The 25,350-nt window shown below is 40.5% G+C and overlaps 1 protein-coding gene across 1 annotated transcript in view; it reads left to right on the top strand.

Annotated features, from left to right (window-relative positions):
- Pard3 (par-3 family cell polarity regulator) overlaps positions 1 to 25,350 on the top strand; it is a 535,997-nt gene that overhangs the window by 211,850 nt on the left and 298,797 nt on the right. Inside the window, exon 4 of the mRNA XM_051201603.1 lies at positions 22,821 to 22,999. Coding sequence (XP_051057560.1) covers positions 22,821 to 22,999 — 179 coding nt within the window. The remainder of the gene's footprint in view (positions 1 to 22,820; positions 23,000 to 25,350) is intronic.

Raw genomic sequence — 25,350 nt, 5'->3', positions numbered from 1 at the left:
CCTTTCTGCAGCACAGACTTCCCTGCTGCACAACCACATTTCTACCACATCTTGTCCTTAATTATGTTTTTCTCTTGACCTGGTGGTCTTGATTTGATCTCTTCCTTTTTTATGGGACTATACTCAACATGCCTGACTGTAATCTCTGTATCAAATGCAGACATGGTTATTTACACCTGAAAATCTGCCATGTTAGTGTTGCCATAGCTGTGTTAAGAAGTAGTATTTAAATCAATGGTAATAAAGCTGGTTTCACTGGCAATAATAACTATGCTACATTAAATATTTTAGTAGACACTGCACAGAGTGAATATACAAAGTTTCTTTTTTGTTTTCATCTTCTATTACAGCGAGTACTTAGACTTTTTTCTATTTACTCCTATCCCACACATGTTGTGGATTATTTTATTGATTTGAAAGCCTGAAAGATAAACATCTCCTTTTGCACTACTACTACACTCTTGTTTTTTGTTTTCTTGAGAATATGTTTGCTTATTTATGTTTCTTAAAAAAAGTATTTTTAAACACTAGGAATAGTTTTGTATCCTCTGTTTTATTTGATCCTTTTTTGGCTCTTGTGGCCCGCTGGAGGTGTCTCTTCTATCTCAGAGCCATTGAGTCAGTCCCAGGGATTGGGTAGTGATGAGGAAAAGCTGTTATGCCTCCTCCACTTCTAGATGTAACTAACTGTCTCTTTGGGATGTCATTTTAAAGGATGAAAATGTTCTTAGAGTCAAAGTCATTGTGTTTTTAAATTATTTCTATTGATTTTGTAATTATTTATAAATATATTGCCTACTGTGGGAGTGAGATTTTCATCCTGAGACCACCAAAGATAATCAGTTCCATAACTGTTCAAATTGTTTATTCTAGCTCATGGATTCATTACACAGCCATATCATTCTGTTGTGGGGACCTGTGTTCTCACTGTGAATCATGGCGGGAGCATAAAGTGAATGTTTCATGACTGCCAACAAGTAAACTAAGAGGGGTTAGGGCTTCCTCCCTGTAGTCTCTGCTTCTGGAGGGTTCTAATACTTCCTGAAAATTCTGGTAAACCTCAACTGTAGCTCATGGCTTCTGGGGACAGTTCTCATCCAAACCACAGCTCCCACAGAGAGACCATCTCTCTGCTCCATAGAGTCTTAATTGTGGCATGGCCACGGTGTGAATACAGAAATGTGGGTGAGCGGTAGGTGCTTAGACACTCGGCAGAAAACCCAATGTCTCTCTCTTGAGAAAATGGATGTTCATAATAAAGATCTTTCTGTGTTCTGGATTTGATATGTCCTTCAACATCTTCATACTGACATTTGAGAACTGAGCTTAGTGTACTTAGTGTAGAATTTTATAAAGCAGGCCTGTGTTTTGCTTCCCCCCTCCCTGCTATTTCTGCCTCTTGCTGTAAGTACAAACCATTGGCCTCATTTGTCCTTTAACCTCATTATACTGTAACTTCCTTACACTGGCTTGAGTCCCATACTCTCTGAAAGGTCTGGAATGTATCTGCATCCACACATCTGTCTGGTCTAGGATTTCACAACAGCTTTCCTTTATTTCCTCAAGCTTTTCTTTCTTTTGTTTTTCTAGGCAGGGCTTCTCTGTGTAGCCATGACTCTCCTGTGGACCAGGTTGGCCTCAAACTCAGAGATCCCACTGCCTCTCTCTGCCTCTGCAGTAATGTGATTGAAGGAATAAAAAAGTACACCTGGCTTAAGTGTGAATTGGCAACCTTTTCCCCTCCCTCCCTCCCTCCCCTCCCTCCCTGATCTCCTTGTCTCCAGGTCCCTCCTCCACATCCCCATTTTGCCCCTCCCCAAATCTACTCCTCCCATGAGTATCAACAAAATATAGCATATCAAAGTTAAAGTATGACTAAGCACTTCCTTATGAATTAAGGCTAAGCAAAGTGATCTAGTAGAGAAGCAGGGTTTCAAAAGCCAGCAAAAGAGCTGAGACAGCCCCTGTTTCTATAACCAGGGAGCCTGTATGGGACTGACCTAGGCACTCTGCATATATGTTACAGTTGTGTATCATGGTCCCCCCTGTGGGGCTCCTAACAGTGGGCAACTTTTCCTTAAGTGTAAAGTGGCAAACTCTGGACTAAGTTGCCACCTTGCAGTTCTACCATTGTCCACTAGGTGTCTTTTTCTTGCCTTTGTAGTAGTAGCCTGTTAATAATTTTATATATGTGTGGATATCAATATCCTAGTATTTAGATTATATACTGTAAATATACACTCATAAATGTGTTAATGTCTAAGTATATACACATAGCTGATAATGAGGTTATATATGGAAAATTTTTAAAGTATCTAGGAAAAAGATTTTGTTTTTACAAAACTTAATTCTCATGTTTAAAGATGGAAAATTACAACTGTGTCAGTAAGGGCAGCTTGGACCAACAGTAATCTGGAAAAGACCCTGACCGAAGGGCATCTCAGAGCTCTCTAGGTTATACAGCCTATTATCACACTTAATTAAAATGTCATTGTGGGCTGTGGCTGATCCATTGGCTAATTTGTTATTTAAATCAGCTGGAGCCATATTTGTTTTAAATATAGAGTTTGTGATAATGAATTGGAAAAACGTATTATGTTGCTTGGCAGTGGTGTCCCAGCCTGAAGATTTATGACTTAGAACAAGGCAAAGCAGCTGGTGATTAAGTAGTGCATGGGCATCTAACAAGGATTTATATTAGCTGAATGGTTACGGTTAACTTTTAACTGGAACAAGTAGGTTGGGAAAGCGAGACAGAAACAAAGTCTCTGATAGATCAAAACTCAGGAGTGCAATCCCATTCTGAACTCTGTACTGGGTTTCTGATGAGGAGCCAGGTGGTTGTTTTGACCATAGAAGTGATCTGCTCTTTGCTCCTCTTCAAAGGGAATTTTTTTCTCTTCTAAATTGACAGTCCTGTGTATATGCTTCTTGATTTTTATCATATGAGGTAGGGTCTCATGTAGCTCAAGCTGTCCTTTAATCCACCAGGTACCTGAGGCTGACCTTGAACTGGATATTCACCTGCCTCCACCTCCCAAGTGCTGGGAGTATAGGTATAAGCCACCATGCCCTACTGTATTGTTTTGTGTATAACACATACATACAATAAAATTTAGGGCTGGAGAGATGGCTCTGCCGTTAAAGGCTAGGATCACAACCAAAAATATAATAAAATTTAATTTTTAAATTAAACCCAGTGAGACACTGTCTCAGTTACTCTGTTGCTGTGAAGAGACAACATGACCAAGGCTACTATTATAAAAGAAAGCTTTTAATTGGGCCTTGCTTACCGTTTTAGAGGGTTAGTCAATGATCATTATGATTGGAAGTTGACAGGAAGCAGCTGAGTAGGCAGGCAGGTTGAGAGAGAAAGGGCAAGAGAGAGCCTGGGCCTGGTAGGGGCTTTTGAAATCTCAAGCCCACTCCCAGTGACACACTTCCTCCAACAAGGCCACGCCCTCTAATCCTTCTCAAATAGTCCCACTCCCAGGTGACTAAACATTCAAATAAGCCTATGGGAGCCATTCTCATTCAAACATCACAGATGGGAACAATAATTAATAAAAACAACATTTATGTGAAGGTCGTTTCTGTGTTCATATATTTAGTCCTCTCCTCAGTCCCTACATTGGTAATTTTTCTCCTTGCTTGAGGGGGAGGGGAGAAAAAGGTGACAAAAAGCAACTTAAGAAAGGAAGTCAGTGATGGCAGGAGTGTGAGACAAGTTGTCACGTTGTATCTACTGCCCCTAAGCAGGCTGGAAGTGAGTCTAGATATCAAACTTCAGGACCCCTTATTCCTCCCGTCCTGATTCTGTGACATTCTTACCTCTGGAAGGCTTCACCTCCTACAGGCATTTTATAACCTTTAAAATAGAGCTACTATTGGGGACTAAGTGTCCAAATACATGGTCCCGTGGAGGGGATGTCATATCTAAACCACAATATTCCAGGTCTATAAGCACTAGCAAATAAAGCACCCACAGCCCGAGCGGTTATTACTGCATTCACAGTTTATTATCTTAGAGCAAGATAGGGAATATCCCTTCTCTTGCATGCATGCATCCATTCAGTCACAAATGCTGCTAGATGTAGTCCCTAGGTTCTTATACATACTAGAAAATGTTCCCATAGAATTCCCCTCAGCCCTGCTGCATGTATGAAATTATTGTCCTTTCTATACACCAGTGAGCATTTGACAATGTGACATTGATGGGCTGTTATTTGAAATATGTCAGGAAGGACAATAATGGCCAGTGAGGGCTAACTGCGGAGTGTTGCATTTATACCTTGTTTTATTTAGATGAGTACAATGGAGCAATATTTTATAAAAAATGTAATTCGGACCATTATTATGTAATTCTGATTGATAAAAAATACTCTGGCCCAAAAAAAATAAATGTTTGTTGAGTTTTTAGCTTGTTTGCATAATTAGAAAATTTTCATGATAATTACTTACTTTTGTACTGTGTGAAATTCTGATTAGGAAAATCAGGCACAGGCTGTGCATACTGAACCCATGGGGCAGTTTCTTCATCACTGTCTGCAGTTCACATTCTCTGCCTTTGCTTCCTTGTGGACCATGTAAGCTAAGCATCTGGGCATCCTTTCCTTTGCCTCAGCTGCAATTCTTCACCTGGTCCAGCCATTTCTATTTTTGGCTTCTTAGAATGAAGAAGAAGTGGCTGCTTGGGCATTCACTATGTTTATTTATTCATTCGCTCATTTATTTATTTATTTATTTATTTATTTATTTATTTATTTATTTATTTATTTAGAAGGTTTTCTTGACCATAGCTCCTTTTCCTAGTTTGGTCTACATGTTGTTTTGACTTTGTAGCTAACTCTGTGCATATCTCTAGAGCATGCAGGGCTTTTGTAGTATAGCAAGTGCTCAGTGGGAGAGGCAGAATCACTTGAGGCCCAGAGTTCAAGGGCAGTCTCAGGAGCACAGGGAGAACCTGTCTCAAAAGGAGCCCTTAGAACCCTACTTATTTGTCTCTGTGTCAGCTGGCTTGGAGGTCCACACTACCAGCTTCTTCCTCTTGGTCCAAGGGACTAGCAGGACAATAGTGTCCTTGGCCCGAGATTATGAAGAACAGTTAGCCACTGATCATGTCTGTCGATATGTCACCAGGTTTGAGGTTATACAGGATCTATTAATTTCAATGACCCAATGACCAAATCCTTTTAACATGGATGATTTTTTTTCCCAATATGGAAGAGTTGCTTAACAAGGCCTTCCACTTCCACTGGACACCATTGTTATATATATTTCATTTTTCATATATTGTCTGGGACTTTTAATTTATATGGAAACTTCACAAGTAACTTTTTTATTTTTTTGAGGTGTAGCCTTATAGTAGCGGATGACGTTGAATTTCTGATATTCCAGCATGCATCTCCCATGTGCTGACGGCCATGTGGAGTCGGGGTTAGAGTTGGGGCTGTGAGCACTCTTGGCACTTACCAGCTGAGCTACAGCCCTCCCTGTGCACCTATGTCCCTGAATATGTATCTGTATCTCGAATATACTGGGGCTCATTTACCAGTTCTGTCAGCACAGTCAATTGAGACTTTAATTAGGAAATCTACTCTCAGAAAGCGTGTCTCAGTTAGGCCCTCTGACTCCATTCACCCTGGACATTATCAAGGTGTATAAAGTGACAAAGTTGTGCTCAGTCTTAGGCTTTATGGCTTCAGAGAAGTTGGGTTTAGCTGTGGGCTTGTATTTATGGCTACTGTTCCTCACCATCTTTTAAAAAGGAAATAATACCAATAAAAAATTTGAACCAAGCAAACTGAGTGCACCAGAAATGGAATTATTGATGAGCATTTCTTGTGGGTTGGGACTCTCAGGGGACTTCTTCTGGTGAAGTGTCAGGGTGCCGATCATAAAGACAAGTAAAATATGTAGCCTTTCGTCCAAGCTTGTATGTGTTTGGAGTTCCTACAACCTTAGGCTCCCCAAAACTGGCTTATATGAGTGTGTGTTACTTAGCCTGTGTTACAGGTTTGGTTTTTGTATGTTTGTTTTGTTTTTTTAAGACAGACCCTCTAACATTCTATGTTGGTCTCCAACTCTAGCCAAGGATGACCTTGAATTTGACCTCTTTCCTTTACTTCCCAGTGCTGGGATTTCAGGCATGCAGTATACACCTGATTTATTTGGTGCTGGGGATCAAACCCACACTTTTTGTGTATCCTGGTTTGCTAAAATTTACAGCTAACTTGTGTCTTAATTCTTTGTACCCCATTCATTGTACCCTGGGCCTCTCTGAGTTTCTGCCTTACTTAGTAAAACTCCTCTGCCTGCCTGGAGATCTGGATTTACCACTCATGCTACTTCTAGGAGGCCACAACTGTCTGGATAGTGTCTTATTTGGTGTGACTTGAGAAGAGGGAGTATGCCAAGGTTTTGTGGGTCTGCTGTTATGCTGGAGGTTTAGTAACCCAGTTTCTGAAATCTAAGGCAGGTTGTGCTGAGCACCACCGAAGTAGACCTGTGCAGACACCAACAACAGTTATATGACTTATCCATTGTTCAGATACCAGAGCTCTAATAGGTACAGAGGATGGTAGGATACAGTTTTGAGTGCCTTTGTTTTAATATGGAGTTGGATGTTTACACACCTTAATTTTTAATAATGACTTCATATAAATATTCAGATCCTGACAATTTAATTATTCAGTGATATAAACTAGTATAGAAATCTTATGCTGAGTAGAGGCAGATCACAGATCTTGGGTTTAAAGTTGGTATGGTTGGTTTCTAAAACCCATTCCAGTTTTGAGGTATTATCTGTACTGAGTTTAGCATGTATTGGTGAGGGGCGGGGAGTGGAGGAGAGATGAATGAATGGATGGATGGATGAATTACTGATAATGAGACATTCATTGGGAAAAGGAGGCAAGAACACAATGTTCCAACAAGCATGGCTATTCATATCAGCGCCTCTTCATCAATTTGTTTCTATTTTTACATTGCTCCTGACACACCAAGCCTACATAATTCTTAGGTTATGAGGATAAATGTGAATGGGATTATAAAGGTACCTGTTGCTGTTTTGGGAATGCGTCAGCCTTTTCTGATTATTGCTCTTTCGGGAATATTCCATAGAATAGCAGTTGGTGCGCTCACTTCATGAGCTCCATGTGGTGGGCAGCAGATTTTTTCCTGATGAGAAGCTGAAGAGGTTTCTTTTCCTTTGGTTTCTCGTTTCTAGTGATTCCACTGTCGTATTAAAATTTTAACTTGGTTTATAGTCATTAGATTGAGTAGAGATGTGTTTGCCTGCAATGGCCTCTACTGCTGGTGTGTTCTGCATGGTTCTCATGATTAAGTCTTAAGATACAGATTACTGTTGCCTCTCAGTAGACTTCTCCTTGCTCTCTTAGGAATGCGAGCATAAAAGGAGTGTGGTTTGTCAAAACATTGTCTAATCTTTGCAAATCTATTCCACTTGGGGCATGATAATTTATAACCACAGTTTGTTTTACAGAGGTTATAAAATCAGAGATTTCAAAGGGTTTTGAGTTTGGGGACATTTTCTTTTCATCAAAGAAGAGTAGTATTCGATGCCTGGCCTCCTGTGAATTATGGGATTTGTAGTTGAAAGATGATTGCTTGGAATAAATTCCTTCTAATTAACTTTTTGCCATGTATTTTTTAATTCACTATTTCCTATTAGAATCAGTTTGTGTGTTATTATATTATTGTCATTATTATTTGAAACATGTCTTGTATATCCCAGGCTGGCCTTAAACATGCTGTATAGCTATAGATGACCTTGAACTATTACTTCTTTCTCTCTCTCTTGAATTCTGAGATGACAGGCCTGTACCACCACACTCAGTTTAAATGGCACTTGGGATCAAGCCCAGGAGTTTGTGCACATGAGGCAAGCACTCTTACCAGTTCAGACACATCCCAACCCTGTCTGCTGTTAATTGTGACACATCAAAGCTTACTGTCCTTTGAATAAATATGTATTTTATGTATTACAAACCCAAAAATGTTGTTAGTATTATTTCAGTTGATAAACAGTTGCATTCTTGTTTGTTTGCTTCTTTGATAAAATACCATAGCTAGAAGCAAATATTAGAAGAAAGTGTTAATTTTGTCTTTGGTACCATAGGGAGGGCAAGGCGTGGTAGCATTCAGAGAGGTCACAGGTCACATCTCCACTCATAAGCAGGAAGTAGGGAGAGGGGCAAAAAGGAAGAGGGAGGGAAAGAGGGAGAGGGAGAGGGAGAGGGAGAGAGAGAGAGAGAGAGAGAGAGAGAGAGAGAGAGAGAGAGAGAGAGAGTGCAAGAGTGCCTGAGCCCACAGTCTGGAAATGGAGCAAGGCGGTGCATCCTCAAAGTGGGCCCCAGGTGATACACTTTTCCCAGCAGTGTTCTACCAGCTACTCAAACAGTGACAACCAACTATTGACCACGTGTTCAAATACCCCTACCCATGGGGGACATTGTTTATTCAAACTGTGCCATATATTGATGTCTAAAATAATAGTAAGTCTTTTGGAAATAAAAAAAATGTGGGACAGGAAAATGTGAAGTTAAAACTGTGAAAAATGAAAGGCATTTTACCTGTATCTGGTCTGATTTGGACTTTGAAGCTTTATGTGTTAGCCCCTGAGAATGGGAGAAAATTTGGTACTTCATTACCAGTGTGCTTTCTTAGACTCCTGGAAACATGCATGGATTGCAGCCTCCTTCCAGCTTGCTGGACTCTTAGTGTACAATTTTTCTTTCAGTAATACAGTCTTAATATGTAGCCCAGGCTCACCTCTGATTTTGTATCTGTGTATCCATAGCTTGGAGTGGCCTGGAATTTGGAATCCTTCTGCCTCATTTTCCAGTGTGTGGTATTATAGGTCCATGCCAACAAACCAAGTTCAGAGTTTTGTTAATGGCAGTGGTCTTTAAATCTTCCTTCCTTCCTTCCTTCCTTCCTTCCTTCCTTCCTTCCTTCCTTCCTTCCTTTTTTCCCTCTCTCTTTCGTGTGTGTGTGTGTGTGTGTGTGTGTGTGTGTGTGTGTGTGTGTGTGTTTGATGTATGGGTAAAGTTCCGTGACCTCCTCTGTTGTGTTTAGCAACCAGGAAGAGAATCTAGAGAGTTGTATTAAAAGCAAAAGGAAAGCAAAACAAAACAAGACAAAAGAGCCAGAAAAGTATGTCACAGTGAACGGAAGTAATAAGAATGTCCTCACCAGCATATGTGCTTCTGTCTTGGAATTCACTTTTCTCACAAATTATCAACTTATTTTGTAGTAGCTTTCATGCCTTCTGTTAATAAGAGAGCAAGTATACATGAAAGGGAATGCATACAATGAACCAGACCCCCAGGTTGCAGGGTTGCATACCTATTCACTGGGGCACATAGATCACTGGGTTGGATACCTATTCATTGGGACATTCAGATCACAGTGTTACACACCGATTCACTGGGACACCCGGTAACAGGATTGCACACCAATTCACTGGGATAGCCAGGTCACAGGGTTGCCCACCATTCACTGGCTATTAGCACCATTCGCATTATGCTGGTTGAGTGCCTCTGGGGAAGGAATTGCGATGTTCCTCCCTTGCTTTGCTGGATATACATAATAGAAACAAAATTTGCATTACTTTACTATTTGTTATTGCTATTAATTACATTGTATTGTTTATTTCCTTAATTTACCACTCATCAAGAAGTGAATTATCAGAAAAACACTTGTACTATTTGACATCAGCTACTAAATTGATGGCTATGACTGAATTCCTGGATCTGTTGCACACAACTTTCTAAATTAACAAAGTATTTCTCTGAGAAGGTTGGTTAGATGACAATATTGAGTGTCTCATAGGACTCTAGTAACATTCAGTGTAGATTGAGGGCTTTCCTTACTATTTTTTTAAAGATTTAATTATTTTATGTATATGGTGTTCTGTCTACACATGGAGTCTACATGTCAGAAGAAGAGAACATCATATCTCATTATAGATGGTTGTGAGACCTTTGGAAGAGCTGCCAATGTTCTTAATCACTGAGTTATCTCTTCAGCCCTTCATCTAGGTAAATAATCCCAACAGAGAGACAAGTCAAGATGTCCCATGGGTATAAAACCTAGTAAAACTTTATATCTTTTACCTACTCTGTAGTATAGTGTTTCCAATGTTGCTTCTTCAAGGTCAGCTGTAAGTTTAAGGCTTCCAACCCTAGAGCACAGTACTAATTTCATTAGAAGAATTATAGACCAGTCCTTCTGTACTTTGGCTCTAAAAGTCACAAGCTAAAAGTTTTGTGAGGTTGAATCCAAGCCATTTGTTACAAAGGCTTTCCTTGTTTTCAAAAGTTGTGCTATTTACTTTCCTTGCTCTGTGACAAGTTACCTGACCAAAGCAACTGAAGGAATGAGTGGTTTATCCTGGGTTAATTTGGACAGTATAGTCAGTCATAGTTCATAGTACAGATGGTGTGTCTGCTGGAGCTTGAGGCAGCCCCTCACACTGTGTCTCCAGTCAGGAAGCAGAGAGATGAATGCTCTTTGCTTACTTTCTTCTCTTTATCCAGGCTTCTCTATATCCTGCCAGGCCACACGAAGGTCCCACCCCCACTTAGGGTGGGTCTTTCTACTTAAATTAACCTAATCTAGAATGTTTCTGGCAGACATGACCAGAGGTTTGTCTCCAAGCTGATTATAGACCTTGTCAAATGGATAGTCCATAAAACCATCACAACTGGTTTTCCTTTTGAATGAAGACCTAAGCCTTCATGGGATCCTCTGTATGCCCCCAAATGCCCAGAGGCTTTACCTAAAACACACTGTCTCCTCACTCTGGGTGATTCTTTGCGTAGTAACTGTCAGCTCATACTTGCCATAGGGAAATAAGGAGGTATATTAGAAATCTGTACTAATGTAGATAAATTTCACAAAATCAGACAAGATTGATGACTGACCCTACTTAATTCAGAATAAAGGAAGGGAATCTAATTTTTCTATTTTTTCCACACCCCGTTTGCTACAATGAAAATGGCATTATCTTTTGAATCATTTCCAATGAAATGATTTTCAATATTGTTGTCTTTGTGACATTTGGACAATTAGAATGCATTTCTTAAGCCTACTGGAAATGCCACAATGCTTTTTCTTGTTTTCGATTTTTTTCCCCCCAGTGATTCCTCTCTGCTTGTTGCCTAGGAAACCACTATTGGGCTGACTTCTTTTTGCTTGGCTGTCAGGCTGGCAGAGTGATAGGTAAAGTTGTTTAGATTTACTGGTGTAAAAGTGCTACTTAAATATTAGAAATGTTTCATCAATATTAAAGCAGTTTATCCCCCCAATTAAAAAAGCAGCCTACTCTTTGATGCTCTCAACATACTAAATAGAGGATTGCTGACTGGCTTGATTGTAGTTGGAACTTTATTGTAGCAGATTATAATAACATTTGTATTATCAGAGTGGGGTGGGGCTAAATATAGCACCTTGATAAACAAAATCATATGTAAATGTTTGTTTATTTCTTTGGGGAGTCTAGCTATGAACTGTAATTCCCCAAGGTACAAACACAAACATCAAATATGTCATAAAAATTCTGTTAGATGTTAGAAAATGCAGGTTCTTCTTCCCTGTATCTTCTAAGCAGATCAACTATTCCATCTTTAAACTTTGAAAGTTGAGAGAAATGGAACTACTTCTGATCATGTCCTCCTTGCAGTACTAGAAGGTTAATACAATTGAGACAGTCAAATCATAGCTTTGACAGTCTGATTTCATTGAGCTAAGCTAACCGAGCTACAAAATAACGAGATTGTTGAGACATCTCAGAGACATGTCCGAGCAGCGTTGGAATCATAATTACTGTCCCCTTATGGCCTATGAGCTTTGAAATGAGGCCAAAAACTTCCGTGAAATAGCTTCTCCCTCCTCCAAAGTGGCTCCCTATGGGACAGCCTAGCAACCTTGCCATCTAGGGCAGAGCCTGGTACCTTGCTAGGAAACATCATTTTAGATCCACTGTGGTCATTGACATTGGAATCTGTGTTCTTAGCTGGATCCCCAGTCCTGACCTGTAGTCTTATGTCAGCATGTTTCCATGTCTTAGCTGCTTGCTAGATTTGACCATGGTACTTGTGGGAACATTTGTAGACTTACCCTAGACTAAATCTTTAATACTTCTGGATAGTGCCCTGAAGCCAAGCATTTCATAAATTATGCCCAAATACTCTTTACAACAAACCAGTGAAGAATAAAAAAGGTTGGTGTTTCTCACAGAGCACATATGTGTATGTGCATGCACACACACACACACACACACACATATACACACACACACGCACAAGCATGCATGCGTGAGTTTACTGTTGCTCTGGGTTTTCACCTTTAAGATCTGAGGTCAGAAATAGGAAGGGATCCACATGAGGGCACCCTTCCTCAGTGCTGAGCCCACCAAATGTTTTCCTTAAGTGATTCGTTTGATACAAATAAAACCATTTTCAAGATCATACTATTACAGTGTGTTAACATGCATGTTAGGTTTACCCTCCCTCCACACTTCTGTTAGCCCAAGTCATGCTTGTGGCTCAGGAGTGAAATGTGAAACATTTGTGTACACACACACACACACACACACACACACACACACACACACACACACTGGACAAGGCCCTTCTCTTCAGTGTGCCACCCCTTGCTCATACAAGTCTTCTAACAAGACAATAAGTCATGGTAAATTAAGAGCCTTTGTTGTTCCTCAGCTTTCCCTAAAATGAGCCTATCTCATTAATAATTCTTTTCATGGCCCTTCTGTCCTTCTGTCAAGAATGTGTATAGTTATTCAAGCCCCAGTCGGGCCATGAGCTGAGGCATCTGTCTGTTCTACCTACTTTGTCAGTATGAGGATTGCTCAAATGCATTTGCTGTATGAATACCCTTTGGTAATGAGGACTCTGGATGCTGAGAATTCTGTGGACAGGTTAGGGTATCAGCCCTAGACTGTGGAATTCCCATTAGTAGGAGCCCACTGTCTTTGTTCTGATGACCGAGGTGTGGATTTATCTCCACCATCAACTGTAGATTAACTCCAGTCAGATGTTCTTATTCTAACACCAAATTTCCTTCCCCATAAATAGGAAAAATTACTTTAACTATGTACTTAGCCTTGCTTTGAAGAATTCCTTGTACTTTAAAGTTCTTCTCGCCCTCTTAACCATAGTCAGTGACTCCATCCCTGATTGCCTACTACAGATGCATAGGATGCATTAACATGTCCATTATGCTTCCCTTAAGGAGAAGAACAACTGCATTAGATTATTAGTGGAAGATTTCCACACACTAAAGGTAATACATGTAGACATACAGCCATATGCTTCTGGACCATGAAGCCTTGCTCACTGCTCGGAGCCGACTGGTGCCAAATGAGCTTTTTTACCAGCCAGTGTGTACAAGGTAGCACAGTGAAGAATTGATCTGAAACTGGACAGTGTGTGTCCTGCTTTCCCCCTTAGAAAGTGTTTCCCTTCCCATTGGCCCTTATTGCATTTAGCTTTTCACAGCACCAATCCCTGATGACATAGTATGCACTGTTTCTTTATGGTCCCTTTATCCTCGAAATCTGTTTGCACCAGCAGCTAGTTGAAAACCTAGCATATAGTGAGTCCTTAGACTTCCTTAGTGAAGATTAATTTTTAAGACAAAAATTCCACTTGTGACCAAAATAAGGAGTAGAGATTTGGGCTGGAGTGTATTGCAGTGCATTTGCCTAAGCACCTTCGAAACCTGGAGTCCATCCCTAGCACCACAAGACCAAACACACCCAGTAATGACAGCAAAAGCCTGAGGACAGCAGACAATTAACACTGGAGACTTCTGAGGAGTTTTGCCTCCATGAAAAACTTGATAAGAACCACATGGGTAGAGTAATTGTAGAACCACCTGAAGGTAGAGGCTCCTAAATACATCCATTAATTGAAAATCAACCAATGAAAGTTGTGGATCAGTAGTTCCTAGGTGAGGGGACATGTTACATTGTCCCATAGCATTGCAGGTCAGAGGTTAGAATAATAAAGCAATGGGAAAGTAATGCTTCTCAAAAGTTAACCTGACAGTGAGTAACGTCTGCAAACCTTTAATAAGATAATAGAAGACAAATATCCAAGGACAACACTGAGCCTTTACAGAATATCTCCATCAATCAATAGTCTATGGCAATTTTTGAGAGACAGATTCCTCATCAGATATAATTGGTAATTTTCAAATTTGATCCCGTGATTGTTGAACTCAACCGATGCAAGGGTAGGGAGAAGAGGGAATTGATTCCGATAGAGTATAAAATTCTTACTAGGGTGTCAGCTTTGACCTGCAGTATGCAGTGCTCTGGCATTCCTGGAGGGGACTCAGCTATGCATGAAGGACTAATGTGCAAACTTAATAGTAAAAGCAATAAAATGAAAAGAATACATTGCTGGGATCCTATCTACTATTGGCGGTGTTTGAACTAGCAATTCATTCTTTTCTCAATAGGGAAAAAAAAAAATCATCCCCCTTGGGCTATCCACCATGGATCATTGTTTCTTCTTTGATAAAGAGATTGACCTTATAGTAATTGAGACAGTAGATATAAAAAAAGGTAGAGATAGCTGGGAGCCACATTTATTCATTGGTTTCATTTATAAACCATTTTTGAAAACCTTTCCAAGTACCATTTTCTGTGCTTGAGGAAGAATTTAATAATGAAGGTGAGTTCTAACTAGCGAAGTACATATGAGCACAGCTTCCATTCAGTTGTGGGAACCTCAGCATGTTGGGCCTGGGAATACCTGTGGCATTTATTACCTTTAGCTGCATCTGGGCATGAAACATAGAAATATTCAGATCTCAGATCTGTCCATCCAGAACAAACAGTAGACAAAACAAAAACAAAATCACAATTCTCCTCTAGGAAGGAATTAAGAGATGGTTTATTGGCGTGCCAAATGTGAATGACCATTGCCCAGGAACACATGTTCAGGTTACTTCAAATTCTGTCTTCTGACATGTTTACACTTTCATGTTTTTTGTTTGTTTGTTTTTTAATAGTAACAGAACAAAAAAAAATTGTAATTGTACAGCAAAGTGGGAAATCTCAGTGGTGGGGCTCAAATACAGTTTGAGAATATTCTTCATCTTTGGAGTTGTGGAAGCTAGTCACAGGATGGTAGGGCACACAGAAAGGTGGACAGTAAGTACCTATTTGGAAAAGATAGCCCAGAGCAATTCAGCTCAGGACCTGCAACAATCTAGCTGGTCACAATCACTGATACTCTGATCAGTTAGTCAGTTTTTGTAGAAGGGTCACTATTAGAAGGACTTTTTTTTTTTTTTTTTTCTTTTTGGGAACTTCAGCAACAGATTATAGAACACAAAGACCAGGGCTTGTTCTAATGTTGCTGCGGCCCAGGAATTCTGCATTTGATTGGTAGTTTAGAAAGACACCCCATATGCTTTCTGAAGGACAGAACTAGGCTGGGGGTGTTACAGTAAGTTAAGCCAAAAGCCCTGGGCTTTCCTCACTTGCTCCTTTGTGAGCTTTGGGACTGTCTTCTTGCAGAGCTTTGAGTTAGACCTGGCTATCTGGATAGACTGAGCACTGGGCAAGTGAATCTCCTGTATGGGGAATTCTTCCCAGGGTTTGGTTTGGTTCATTGTCATCAGAGGGTAGGTTTTGTAACTTGGCACATGCTAATAACTTGGCTTTTCCCATGGTGAACTGTGTCTTCAAGAGCTGTCTAGTAGCCACTGAGAGAGGAGAAATGATTACACTTTGTATGGGAAGTAATTGTGCTATTTGTATAGTAAGTCCTACTAGGAACCTTGTGACTTTATGCTATTTTTAGATGTGATTAAATATCTTGCCAGCTTATGCAGGGCTTTTCTGGAACAAGTTTATTCATTGCCTCAAGTGGTTAAATAATACACGAGTCAACTGAAAAACTAAGAAGTAGCATTCAGCAAGGTGAGGAGGAGGCAGTTGGAAATCTAACTCAATACTCACATCCCCTGTTTAATATCTGCTCTAATTCCTTATTAGATTTACCCTTTCTTCGTCCTATTTAAAAAGCATGTTACCTAGGTAAACAAATCAATATTTATAGCGCACTAGCAGCACAGAGAATCTGGGATCATGTGATGGTGGTTTATTGCTGCTTTAGCCCTTCTTCAAAGCAGGGATGACATCAAACGGCCTGCACAGCTGTCCCAGGCTTAGTACCACTGCTCATCCTCTGAGCTGCAGCCAGCAACTTCATTATTAAAGATGCCTATCTTTGAATTTTCTTTTTAATGTTTCAGAGGCCAGACTTTGAACATCTATGTATTAAATAAATCAGAAGATGCCTTGGTTGGAAAGTTTTATTTTCATATTTTTAAATACTTCTATTTTCCTAAAATTAGGACTGAGGAATTTCACCAGATAAGAAGCATCTATTGTTGTTAATTACTATGATGACCATAGAGTACACCTGATTTTTGTGATGCTGCTATAGGCCACAGGCCCAGGATCATTCTGTAAGTTGCAGAAATCTTGTAATGGTTAGATTTTAGGATCACCTTGCATGAGGGTTTCAGTGAGGTGTTATGTAGATCATGCTGTCCTGTAGGAATGTCTGTGGGGGCTTGTCTTAAGACAGTTCAATAGGAGGACCTAACCCTCAGTGTAGGTAGAAGCATCCACTAGGGAAAAGATCCAAGAGTGGAGAACTTGAGCTGAGCTTGTATGTTGAACCATTGCTCTCTGATCCAGACTGGATATGGTGTGGTCAGCTACCACTTGCCTTCCCCACAGTGATGGACTTGAAGCTGAAATTGGGAGTTGCATAATTTCTCTCCTAAGTTGTTTTTGTCAGAATGTTTTATCATATCAAAAGGAAATGAAATAAGGAAAGATACTACATTCATATTTTATTCCTCAATGACCAGGGCAAAATGGCATTGCGTGTGTGATATGGTAATAAGGAGAGATGGCAAGCCTCCCATAGAAATGCTTAACCACAAGCCTTTCTAAAGACCTGGTCTACTTTATCAGATACTCTCCTTCACGGTGTGGCTACCTTTGTACCCATCTGCACAGCTTTTAGTATTTGCAGACTGTAGTGCTTGTAATATTGCAACGTAGGCAAGGATGGTTTTGTACTTTCTCTGTCATGTTGCTAGATGGTTGTCAGTCTATTAGGAAGAGGTATGATGGAGGATCCTGGTCGGGGGCAAAGAACATGTATGAGATCACCATGTGTGGTCCTCATGGAATCTTTTCAGCCTTCATTGTGGTCTCTATTTTTACCTGTTGGGAGCTAAAGCCCTGGAAGAGGAACTCATTCTGGGGTCTTGGGATCAGGCCCATGGCTCTGAGGCTCTGGCTCATGGGTCCTTATGTGTCATTGACATCATTTTGGGGAGGCCAGAGATGACACATTTTCATCATTACTAAGATGTATCCACTGGAGTGGGTGGGGTATAGTGGTTGCAGGCTCAGCTACCATGTGTGAGGCCCTGGCCTCAGTCCCCAGCCCTGAGAGCATGAGGAACCCTCATTGTGATGTTGACTTGCTTCACATCTGTGTGAATAGGGGCAGCGCAAAGGTAACATGCTGTCCAGTAGGTGTGGACATGGTTTTTTTTTTTGCTTGCTCTATGCACTCAGTTGCAAAAAAGCCCTGCTTGTCACTTCCCTTGATAAACCACAGCAAGCAATTACTTCAACCTGACTTTAAGTATACACATTTTAAATGGCAGGATGGGAAGCAGGCATAAAACACTGTAGCTGTCCAAAAACAAAACAAAACAACAAAACTCCTACTAAGCAATGGATTGTATAGGGATTTTGCTCAGTCTGTGTGTGTGTGCTCATGTATGTAAGCATGCATATGCGTGCATGCAGGCCAGAGGCTGATGTTGGCTGTTGTCTACCTCATTTTAGACAGATTCTTTTTGCTGAACCTGGAGCTCACGATTTCTGGCTAGGCTGGCTCCTCAGAGAGCAGAAGGGATAATTTCTCTCTGATTTCCCAGCATCAGGCTCCTCATGCTTGAACAGCAAATACTTTTTTCATCTACTCATCTCACCAGTCCTGGAACATTATTTTTACTTTACAAAGGACAGAAGGACTGGTGATATTCAGAATTTGGTATCTGGTGGTTTCTAGCGAGTGGATGACAGAAGCCCATCAAACAAGGGCAACGAGTGACAATATTTGTTGCCAAAGATAAAATTCAGCCTTATAGTGAAAAGCAGGTTTGAATATGACTGACATCTTCCCAACCCATAACTTGCTCCTGTTGACAACTTCTAACCCTATAACACATTCTCAATGAGATCAGTAGAGACGTTAACATAACATATGTGATTTTTTTTTCTTTCTTTTGGATAGGAAAGAAAATGTGTCAACATTGAGAAGATTGGCATAGCTCAATAACTAATATTTTCCAGATGACTAATGCTGCAGATTTTTTTTATAAGTGGATAGTCCATTAAAAGTGTGAGATAGACAAGCAGATTTTAATGTAACAGAAAAGTTCACACCCATGTTGTATCTGACCTTTGAGAAACTGCTATTCGTCAAGCTTGGGTGAGGAATCTCCACAATTATCTCAGAAGGCAATTAGAATATGGTCTCGATCCAGCTCCACATTGTAATGGTGTTTTCCTCTGCACCTTCCCATTTTGTAGCAGAGTGCCTGCAGTGTCTTCTATTGTATGATATAGAAAGTAGTGGCTGTCATCTCTGTTTCTATGCTTTGCTTTTTGTAAAGTCATCGTCATAAACTCATATTATTTATGGAACATATAGTGTGTTACTTTAAAAGGAGAAAAAAGTATAGATTTAGCATATTTTCCTTTTCACTTATTAAACGCCCTTCAGCCTTGAGCTGCACAAACCATGGCTATTTGAGCTACCCACTCACTTTTTTGTTACTTTTTTTTGTTTGTTTGTTACAATATATACCCTGCCTAAGGCTTGGAACTCACTGTGTAGACCAGGCTGGCCTCAAATTAACAGAGATCAGCCTGTCTCTGATGTATTAGGATTCATTGCATGCATCACCATACCTGACCCTCACCTTTTGGACTTGATCAGGTCTTGAGGTGAGTGTTTGAGAGTCACACCAGTCTCAGCCTGTTCATCCTTACTGTTCTTTATCATCAAACCACCCATGCATATTCCTCCTCCACTAACCAAGCAGGTCTTTTCTTCTCCGTGTTACCATCTTTGCAATATAGACGTGCGCTGTTACAGTCAGAGATTGTAGTTGGTGTACAGTCCCTCTGCTTCCTGAAGTAAAAAGAGGCCATCAGTTGAGTATGTAGTTTTTAGTGTGTATGGTTCTGCTCTGAAGACAACAACATTCTCTTCTTTAATACTAGACAGAAATAGAATGCCTTGTCTGATAGGTTGCCCAGTAATAACTTTATGATTTGTGTGGTCACCGAGCCCTGCTCAGGAACCTGAACTTTTGTCTAGGACATTAATCTGTGATCGCAGTTGGCTGTTCCTGTATTTCTGAGCCCAGCTTATCTGTGAAATGAGTCAGAAGCTTCTCTGTTGTGACTGGTACAGGACTCATATTAAAAAATTAAGTCATTCATACCCTCTAAAGGAAGTCATTAGTTCTAATATTCTATTCCTAACCCTTTGTGTTATGTAAGCTGCATAAAAATGCCTTTCATGCAGTTATAGAACCGCGGTGGGGGGTTGGGGGATTGGGGCACAACGACTAGTTCACCTCCAAGAGGGCGCCATTATAGTGCAAGATAATCAGTTCCTGCTGGATCTGAATTTCTGTGAGTGTGAATTCAGAATCATACTGGTGTGTCTGCTTTCTTAGTTATTTTGCATATTCATGGAGTCCATTGTGATAGTCATGACAAATGTGTACATATACAATATAACTAGTATCTCCATCTTCTCAAACATTCTTCACTTATTTGAGTTGGAATTGTTTAGGATGCTTTACTTTTATCATTTTGATTGTGCTATAAATGATTCATGGCTACAGCTGCCACACCATCCTATCAGGTTCCAGAGAATGTTCCATTATCTGATAGTCTTTGTACCGGTTTCTTCTTCCTTGCTCTTCTAGCCCACAGTGCACACTTCTACAAGAGCAGCTTAGTCAGCTTCTACCTGTGAATGGGATGGTGTGCTGTTTTTCCCTGTGTCTGGTGTACTTCAGTCACCATAATGTTGGACCCTTTCCATTTGAGGACAGCCAGTGCAGCTTCTGTATTCTGATCACCCAGCTCTTATGACCCCTCAAAACCTTTGAAACCTGAGCTGCGTGGTTTACCTGAGGCTCTTTGGTGAGAATTCACTGCTGACTTCTTTGTTTAGTTCTGCAGTTTTCTGACCAGCCTGGATACTAATTGTTATGCCTGTTTACCTTGTTGAATGCAATCGAGCTCATAAAAAAGGGGGTTGCTGGTGCCACATGGATTTGTCACTAGATGGTAGCATAAAGATGATGCCCAGGGTGGATTTATGGTGACTCTTTGGACTCGGTTTCCCTAAAATACAAACATGGCTTCAGAGGCTGCACAGGAGGGACTTTGTATCCATCTCTTCTGGGAGTGCCCCTGAAATTGCAGTTTCTGTAGCCCACAGCCCCATGCTTCTTCCTCCACCTGTCAGACAACCTCCACCTCCAACCCCCCCCCCTTTCCATAATTCAACTTTATTTGCAGATACAGATACTCAGACTGAACAGATGTGCATGATGTGGAGCACATTAATAGTGGCCTCAGAGTACCTGAGTGTGTCAGTGCCACGTAAAGGGAAAGAAATTAAACAGCACTTCCTCTTGGGAATTTGAGTTCTCTGCTTCTGTCCTTGTTCCCTGCCTGTCAGAAGTCTGAGTCTGAATCTGTGTCTGCCTGAATACTCTCTTGTTGTCTGTCCCTGTGTTTGTGTTTGTGTGTCCCTAACAAAGGACTTTGCTCTCTCTTTTGTTGAACAGCACAGAAGGCATCATGTGAGTTGAAGAATGAAGGGTGCTTTGCAGAATTTTTAGTAGGGATTTACAAGGGATTAAAGTCACTGGCTCCACCTGACCCAGATAACAACAAATGGTATCAAGCAATAGCTACACGTGGTTTTTAGCGTTTTTGTCCGATATTCATTTTTTAAAGTTGCTTTCAGCATGTTTGCTGTTTTCCGCTTCTGTTACCATGACATGCTCACATGTATGCATTGCTTATGGGTCAGGGGAATGGAAGAGTATATAATCTAAGATTGCAGCTATGCATTAACTTAGGGAAAGCCAAGGCCTGTAAAGTTGGCTATTCTTTTAAATTCAGGTTAGACAAACAGGCGAGTACATAGTAGGGCAGCAGTTCCAAGACTTAAGTGACCTCACCAGGTATTATTAACATTGGCTGTGTGGACCATTGCAAGTTCTAATCCCTTAGGATATAAGGAAAATTTTATAATACTTCTTTGCTACAAGGTGTGATTTCACTTTGTTGCAGGGTAACAGATTAACATAGTGCTCATGCCTAGACAGAAATGATGATTCCAGTAATGGAATCATGAATGTAATATGTTCCTCCCACTGTGTTGATGCTGGTAAGCAAATTTCTGCTGTGAGATGAAAGATACTAATCTGTGTGCCAGATGGTGGGTGCTGGTTTCAGCTCATATGGCCGTGCCACTGTTAAAGGTCTTCTCTTGTGAGCTAGTGTGATGTTTAATACTTACACATTGGAATCTGGGAAGGGAGATTCATACCAAGACCTGGTTAAGTGATGGAGCACAAACAACCTTAGCACTGATGTACTCAAAACAGACAACCTTGTAATACTTGGAAATAGCCTAGTCCTCTTAATTTAGGGAATACTTTTGTTTCCTTCTGGTAGAGGACTTTCCTTATAGTATCAGTACACATTGATTTTCATGTATGTTTTTGTGCACTTGTCTCAAAGGGGCTATGTAGTTCTTATTTGTTTGTTTTGTTTATATACTTGTGGGGTTTCATATGGTCCAGGCCAGCTTCCTATTCCTTATGTGTGCACTTCTGATTCTCCTGCACCTCAGATGCTGGCATTACAGGCGTGCATCACTACTCATAGTTTATATAGTACTAAGGATTGAATCCGAGGGTTCTTCTGTGCTAGGCAAGTGCATTCTGCACTGGAGGTAAATCCCTAGCCTTTAGTTAATATTTTTATTGCAAATTTTAAGTAATGTTGGCTGTCTCAGGTAATTTATACATACTTAAAAATCAGAAATGTCATCCTATGATTTTTATGTATGTGTTCCTATCAAATTGGGATAACCACAGCCAGTGTTAAACTAATGAGTGTTTTTTCACTTGGGTAGTGTCGTCCAGGTACTGTTACCAAGTTTTCATGGTGTAGACATGGATGTTCAGTAGGATACTTTTGAGAGAGCCCAGGCAGCTTTGTCCAGAGCTAGACCTCTCCTCCATCTCCTTCACCACAGGTCATTTGAAGGCTTATAGGATTTGTGTTAGAGTGTTGACCCACTGTATCTTTGTAAAAGCATCACTTGGGCTAGCAAGATGGCTCGGCAAATAAGGTGCTTGCCTCCAAGCCCAAGGTTCTAAACTCCATCCAAGGATCCCACATGGTAGAAGGAGAGACTCAACTTGTGTGTTTTTCCAACCTTAATACATGTCCTATGGCAATACACAGCCACACACATGCTCAGGCATACAAGAAGTAAATGCAATTAAATCTTAAATTACAAAATCATAAAAAAATATTAGTCTTTGGATTGAATGTATCTTTCCTAGTGTGGTGTTCACTTCTGCTAAGTCCAATCCTCTCTTTGTGTGTGTAGATATGCCTCTTCATGTCCGCCGGAGCAGTGACCCAGCTTTAACTGGCCTCTCCACTTCGGTCAGTGATAATAACTTTTCCTCCGAGGAGCCCTCCAGGAAAAACCCCACCCGATGGTCCACAACAGCTGGCTTTCTCAAGCAGAACACAACTGGAAGTCCAAAAACGTGTGACAGGAAGGTAACCACACCCATTTGTTTCTGCGACCCTTGGCATCTTCTGTACTTTGCTGTCAGTCAAGTGTGGTTAGGTCCTCCTTGGGCGGATACTATGGCCCTGTGGGAGTGTTAGTGATTTTATCATCAGTATGCGGAGACACTAGTGGCTAGTTTGTTTGACTTTTCTGATAAAATGCAACGCTATGTATGGAGTATGGGCAATTCTCCCCTTTACTTTCAGTTTCTCATGCTTTGGTCCCTTCCCCTTCTTTTTTCTTCCTCAATCCCAGGGATGGAAACCAAGGCCCTGACATGTCAGGGAAGTTCTTTAACACTGAACTATAAAAGCCTCAGAAGAAAAACTTGAACATGAAGTGTTGCTCTATAAAGCCCCTTTCTTACTTGGTTCCTGGTTCCTCTCTCCTCTCTTTAAAGGAAATTTCTTCTTTTTGTTTTCTGCATGGCCTTCTAGAGATACTTGATACATGAATGGGCAAATACCTGTGTTGTCTTAGGAACTATATCAAAAAACTTAGACTATTATAGACTTAGAAGTATAAAAGTAGCTTGCGTGGTATTTTATTCTGTTTCTTCATTTTATCCTGTTCCCCTTGGGAATGGAAGTGTGCTGTCTGGTCATTGTGCAGCTTGCTTTTTTGACCCATGTTACTTAGTCCAGTGCATGTACTTTAGTATATTAACATCATTTGCTATGAACTCCTTCACCTATTCTTAGAACTCTACTGTCCCATTCTGCCATGTCTCTACTCTCCTACCTAATGAGCTTTAAGCTATGTTTTCATTTTTCATGGTTGTATCTACAGAATAAGGTTTTGTGAACACATTTCACTGTAGCCTGTAATGAGAACTGTGTAGCTTTTACCACACAGTGCCAATCACATTATTATCAAAATGGGTACAGCTTGAGGTTTGCTTGATGCGTCCTTTGCATATTTGTGATAGCTCCTAGCGAAGTTTCTTTTAATTTTGTTTTGCATTCCAACATACTGTTGTCTTCATTGGTATTAGTTCAAGTGAAAATAGAAACCATGGGTTATATACATCTAAAATGGTAAGATCAGGCCAGAGTTATAGCCCTGACGCAGATCCCATGCATGGCACATGGTCCATGTTTTAGTCCCCAGCACAGTGATAATGTAATAATAAAAACTGCCAAGAGTATTAAAGGGCAAACATAGGAGGCAGTATAGTTTTGAGTTCTTAGTGCCTATTGATTTAGCTGTTAGCCTTACTCTCAAAGATTCTGCAAGGAAACACATTCGATTGCTTTCTCTCTGAAGCCAGCTTGAGCCCTGAGAGAACTTGAAGTGAACTGTCCAAAGACGCAAAATCTACTTTATGAATAGGCCTCATGGCATTTACTTTTTTTTTTTGTCAGAATTAATTTATATAAGTATTTACAAATTTATAAACAAGTGAGGTTTGTAGTTAAAGATTATTATTTTTTTTCAAATGGGCTTTCAAAGTGGGCTTTCATCCAGTCAAGTTTGGCAGGCCAATGGTCTGAGCATAACCAGGCTTCTATCTGTGACTCATTTAGTATCTGGGGTACATGACTTAGGTGTAGTTATAGCAAACAGATCTGTTTTTATCATATTTCAAACATGAATGGGTTTAATACTTAGAATGCCTTTCTCAAATATTATTGGAAAATTTCAGAGAACATGTCTGGCCTGGTGAATATCAGGCTTGCCTTTAAACAGGTGCATTTCAGTGGTCACCTCACTAGATACCATTCTGTCCTCACAGGTGCTGGCCTTGCCTGCAAAATGGAGGCTAAACCTCCAGATGCTGTGAGTGGCACTGAACCAAGACGCTTCCCTTTAATTACTGCCGAAATTTCCCACCACTGAATTCAGATAGCGCACTCATTTGCATGCAATGCAGACTCTTACTTGCTGAAGCTCTAGGGAGTGATCATCATCCTTCCCACTTCTGCCGCAGAGGCAGGCATGCAAGGGGCATATTGAGATGCTTAGAATAATTAACCAAATGCACTTCTGCCTTTGCAGTAAATAATACGTATCTGTCACTGTGAAACACCTGGGAAACCAGAAGACTAGAATAATGTAAATCACCTGTGTCTCCAAAGCCAGCAACTCCAACATTGAGATGTCAACAGTGGATGGCCACACCACGGCAGGCATGCTTTCATCAGATCTCTGGACCTAAGCAGGGTTGGACTTGACTAGTATTTGGACAGGGATACAGTGAAACATAGACACACACATGTACATCAACACACATAATTGCACACACACACACACATGCTGACACACAAATACACCCTGCTATGTCAGCTCTGCATATCCACTACTCAGTATTCCTACATTTTCCCTTAAAACAAAGATT

This window comes from Phodopus roborovskii, unplaced genomic scaffold (assembly GCF_943737965.1).
Source record: "Phodopus roborovskii unplaced genomic scaffold, PHOROB, whole genome shotgun sequence".
Lineage (NCBI taxonomy): Eukaryota > Metazoa > Chordata > Mammalia > Rodentia > Cricetidae > Phodopus > Phodopus roborovskii.
Note: the sequence above shows the minus strand (reverse complement) of the source record. Positions and strands in the feature narration are given on the sequence as shown.